This window comes from Lynx rufus, unplaced genomic scaffold (assembly GCF_022079265.1).
Source record: "Lynx rufus isolate CCGP_SWC_20201006 ecotype Redwood Valley unplaced genomic scaffold, mLynRuf1.p SCAF_16, whole genome shotgun sequence".
Classification (NCBI taxonomy): Eukaryota; Metazoa; Chordata; class Mammalia; order Carnivora; family Felidae; genus Lynx; species Lynx rufus.
The window spans coordinates 14,332,294-14,336,926 of NW_025814830.1; the positions used below are offsets into that span (position 1 = coordinate 14,332,294).

The following is a 4,633-nucleotide window of genomic DNA, read 5'->3' on the forward strand; positions in this document are numbered from 1 at the left end:
CGTTTATTTATTTTTGGGACAGAGAGAGACAGAGCATGAATGGGGGAGGGGCAGAGAGAGAGGGAGACACAGAATCGGAAACAGGCTCCAGGCTCTGAGCCATCAGAGCGGGGCTCGAACTCACGGACCGCGAGATCGTGACCTGGCTGAAGTCGGACGCTTAGCCGACTGTGCCACCCAGGCGCCCCTTTTTGTTTGTTTGTTTCAAATGGACATTTGAATCTTATAATGTGGTAACTCTGGATATCATATATCCCCCTCTCCCCAGGGCTTGCTGGTAGTTGTTGTCGTTTTAAGGTATCTCTGTGCTGGGGATCAGCCCAAAGTGTAAGTTTAGGGTCATCTCAGATCTTTTCTGAGTTTGCATTTTCCCCTGGACTTGTGCAATGACTTTCTAAATTCCCCTACATTCTGTGTGTATGGTTGCTTGCAAATGTCCTAATCCATAAATGTCTGGCTTCCAAAAGGGGTGAAAGGGGAGAAAGCCCAGAGGCTGCCCTTTTAAATTTCCCGGAAGCTGCTTCAGCCAGCGGGGGTCGAAACAATGGTGGCCTGCCTCTGTGTCTGCACTTCTGTGATCAGAAGCAGTAATCTGCAGTCAGAACACAGAACCTTGATATTTAGAGGGCAAAGTCCTTGTTGCACATTCCCCAATAACAACAGTGGCTGAGCACTTTATTTACAACATCTCATCAAATCTTCATAAGTGCCCTTTATTGCCAGTACCATTAAAATCCCTGTTTGAAAATGAGGAAACAGGTTTACAAAGAGAAAGCCATTTGATCAGGCCTCCATTGCAGGAAGAGACTTCATTGCAGTTCCTTAAATTGTAAGAAAGAGAAAAAGCAGCCCCTGATAGCTGGTAGCTGACCTGACACTAATCACAGTGTTGGTGTTACTAGGAGGTGGCCTGTAACTCACAGCTAAGTCATGGTATGCTATAGAACAGAAACAATCTAACAGAATACTAGTATCACACAAAGCCTCTCTGTGACTGTGATGAACCAAGACAAAAACAACATCACGCTATAATCATGTCTGAACAGACATGACAGGAACATTGTCCAAGCCACAAAATACCAAATGTCCTCCCCCTCTCCCAGGTCATATGAGTGACTGCCACTTTAGCTACACTGCATTCTTCTGATCTTCTAGATAGTATAGAATTACTCCCCCCAAATAAGCATTCTCTTCTACATCTCTTCTGTATACAACGCCCGGATTTTGTTTGTCTTCAATGACTTCTGTAGTCAGAGAGGGTTATACTTCCTCAGTCCTAGAAAACAAATTCTGATTGTCTTAAGCCAATCATGGGAATTCTCTTTTCTCTCAGGGATTGGTTTGGGTCTGCACATGGGACCTAATCTTGGCTAATGGAACCTTAGGAGATCTGATGGGATGATTTTGCAAATGATTTTAACTTTCTGATGTAAAAGAACACTCCTTGTGGTAACTATCAACTGTGGTAATCTGACTTCCTTCTACTAAATGTTTTAACTGACTTCCTTCTACTAAACTGACTTCCTTCTACTAAATGTTTTCTGGGCATAGTAGAATTCCATTTCCTTTGTTGGATTGGTGAACTGGTGGTACCATGTAACCATTTCTGGCCAGTGGTTTGTGAGCAAGTGACAGGTGTCATTTCAGTCCAGAGCATTTAATTATGGATATGAAATCCTACAGAGCTCTCTTTTTTCCTCCTCTGATATGAAACTGGAAATGTTTGGGGTAGTTTTGCTCCATCATCCTCGGTCCCTGAGTGATTATAATACCAACCCACAATGGATGTGGAGCTTGAGTGAGAAATAAACCTTTGTTTTTGTAAGTCATTGAGATGTGTAAGCCTGAGGTATTGCTACATTTGCTGTACAAGCAAATAGCCTATCTTGAGTGATACAGAAATTAGTATCAGGAGTGAGGTGTTGCTGTAACCAAAAATAAAAACACATGGCACTGGCTTCAAACACAACAAAAGGAACAAGAAATGTATTTGAAACCAGCAGGATGGAGGCTGTTGGCTGAGCTACTTTTTTTTTTAGGTTTATTTATTTATTTTGAGAGAGAGAGAGCACATGGGAGGGGCAGAGAGAGGGAGAGAAAGAATCCCAAGAAGGCTCCGCACTGTCAGCGTAGAGCCCAAGGCAGGGATCAAACTCATGAACCTTGAGATCATGACCTGAGCCGAAACCAGAAGTCGGGTGCTTAACGGACTGAGCCACCCAGGCACCCCTGCCTGAGATACTTTTAAAGGCAAATGATATACTTCATGAACTTGCAGCTTTAGTGGAAGCAGCTGGAATACAGAAGAGTGTGCGTGAAAGTTCACTAAAGTTGGCCAAAATTTGGGAAGGCCTTTGAGAGGCAAAATCCAATTAGCTAGTTAAATCTTTATTACCCATTGTTAAAGACTCTGAATGAATTCAGATACTCCCAGAAAATCCTTAAGATACCCCCAGGTAGGCAAAAGTGCTCAGTGAAAGAGAAATGAAGAATATGGCTCCCGATGCATGCCTGATATGGTGCCTCTGCAGTGACAGAGAGACAGAGAGGGAGAGAGTGGGAAAGAGATGGGGCACACCTTGCACAGAACTGTGGGTGTGGGTTTTTTTGCAAATGGAGTTGGCTGGAGCCTCTTAGAATCCTTAGGTCCCAAACTTTGGAAGGCAGGAAGCAGGCCAAGGAAACTGTTCATGTGGAAAGGAGGGCACCTCTTTCAGTGTCACCTCAGATGTAACCAAGGATGATAATGGCAAAGAAGATATTTCTCTGGAGAGTGGGGACAGGAGCCCAGGGAACAAAGATTTAGAAAGCACCCCCACCCCACCTCAATTAGCAGATCTGGTGCTAATTAAGCAGTCCTCCCCAGTTACAAGACAGGCCCTTGCAGTGTTTACTCAGTGGATTTTAGAAATGGTACAGACCAGTGATGTCTGTATACTCCTAGAAGTGCAGCAGACCAAGTTTCATTCTACTGCCCAGGGCTGATGCCCAAGTTCTGTGGGTGACTTCACAATGCCCAAGATGGTTCCCAGCATTCTTTTGTAGTCTCAGGTTACCATGTTGGCCACCCTGTGGCTGCTTAGCCTTTCTCTCCCCACTCTGTGGGCCCAGATATTAATCAGTTGTGCCTATAAGAGTCTCTGCCAGCAGGCCCTAGTCTCAGGCAATGATGTCGTCCTGCAGTGTGACTATCCCAAAGCACTCTGGTACTTCTCTTCCATTCTAGGGGAAGATCCCTTCCTGCTCTCTTCAATGCCTCACATAAAGAAACTGCCTGGGGGCAGCCTTCAACTGACCAACCCTCAGCCCTCCCAGACAGGCCTCTATCACTGCCAGGACAATGACAACACCCTTGTGGTAGAGTATGAGATTGATTTCCAAGATGCCACCGCCTTGCATGTTACGCACGAAAGCCTGGGCCAAGAGCCCCTGCAAAATGAGACCCTGAGACTGGGTGGCCACTCGTCTTCACCCACTGGGAGCCCTGGCAGGACTGTAACCGCTGTGGGGGGCCTGGTGAGCGGAAACGCCTGGGGTATTGCTACATTGGGGAGCCCCAGGAAAAACCCATGCCCTGTTGGCTCTATCTGAGAGCGGAGAAGGCACGACACAGCCGTATGCGGCCCGAATTGCAGGTGGAAGCCTGTCTTGTACCCTGTGACCACGTTAAGGAAATCAACCAGCCATACTTCATCTTTGACATATATCAGTTGGGCAAGTTGACCAACAACATGTGGCTTACCTGCCCCTTGGCCTCCATCTACAGGTGACTGGACCAGGGCATCAGCCCTGCACCTGACCCTCACCTAGGCTTTGTTTCCTAAGCCCACCTGGGCCAGGGGTTTGCCTTCCAGTGGAAAAGCAGGCTCTGTCTCCCACCCATAAGCCTTCATGGTCAGTCTGTCCAGGAAGGGGTCTCTTCACTGGCTTGTTCAGGTAGATGTTCATTCAGTAGGAACTACTTTTGCTCCTTCTGAGCCAGGCCCTGGGTAGGGTGCTACTGGGGACACAGGGGTGACCAAAAAAGTTTAGTCCCTGCCTTCATAGGCTCCTGATATTCAGGAGTGACCAAATGTAAAACCTAGAGACCAAGCACTTTGGCCCATATTCATGTCAACATCATCACTAGTGTTGTTTCTGTCTCCTCACTGAACTCTGATGAATACAATTTGTTTACGCATCCTTGCATCAATGCCGTGGTATTTTTATTACTGTCCCTTTGTAATAAGTCATGATATCTGGTAGTATAGATTTTCCAACTTCGTCCTTCAAGACTGTCTTGATTAGTCTTAGCCATTTGTATAAAAATTTTGGAATCAGCTTGTAGTTTCCATCCCTGCCAAAACCCTATGTTTTAATAAATGGGGACTTCATTGAATTGAAAGATAAATTTGGGTAGAATCAATATATTACAATATTTAGACTTCTGATCCATTAACATCATAAATATTTCTTTTATTTAGGATTTGTTAAATTTCTCCCAGTAATGTACAGCTATTAATGTAGAGATTTTACATGTTTTATTATATTTATTTCTAAATACTTGATTTTCATGCAATTACAAATGTGTCTTTTTTATGGATTTATAAGGCATGATTTAATAAGTTGGTACATGAAATAAAATAATCCAAGG

The 4,633-nt window shown here is 44.7% G+C and overlaps 1 protein-coding gene across 1 annotated transcript; it reads left to right on the forward strand.

Annotated features, from left to right (window-relative positions):
• The first annotated feature begins 3,057 nt into the window (after window positions 1-3,057).
• On the forward strand, window positions 3,058-3,770 carry LOC124511758 (protein FAM187B-like). The gene is given in 2 exon segments (XM_047079126.1): window positions 3,058-3,457; window positions 3,460-3,770. Coding segments are annotated over 2 exon segments (711 nt in total).
• The last annotated feature ends 863 nt before the right edge of the window (window positions 3,771-4,633 follow it).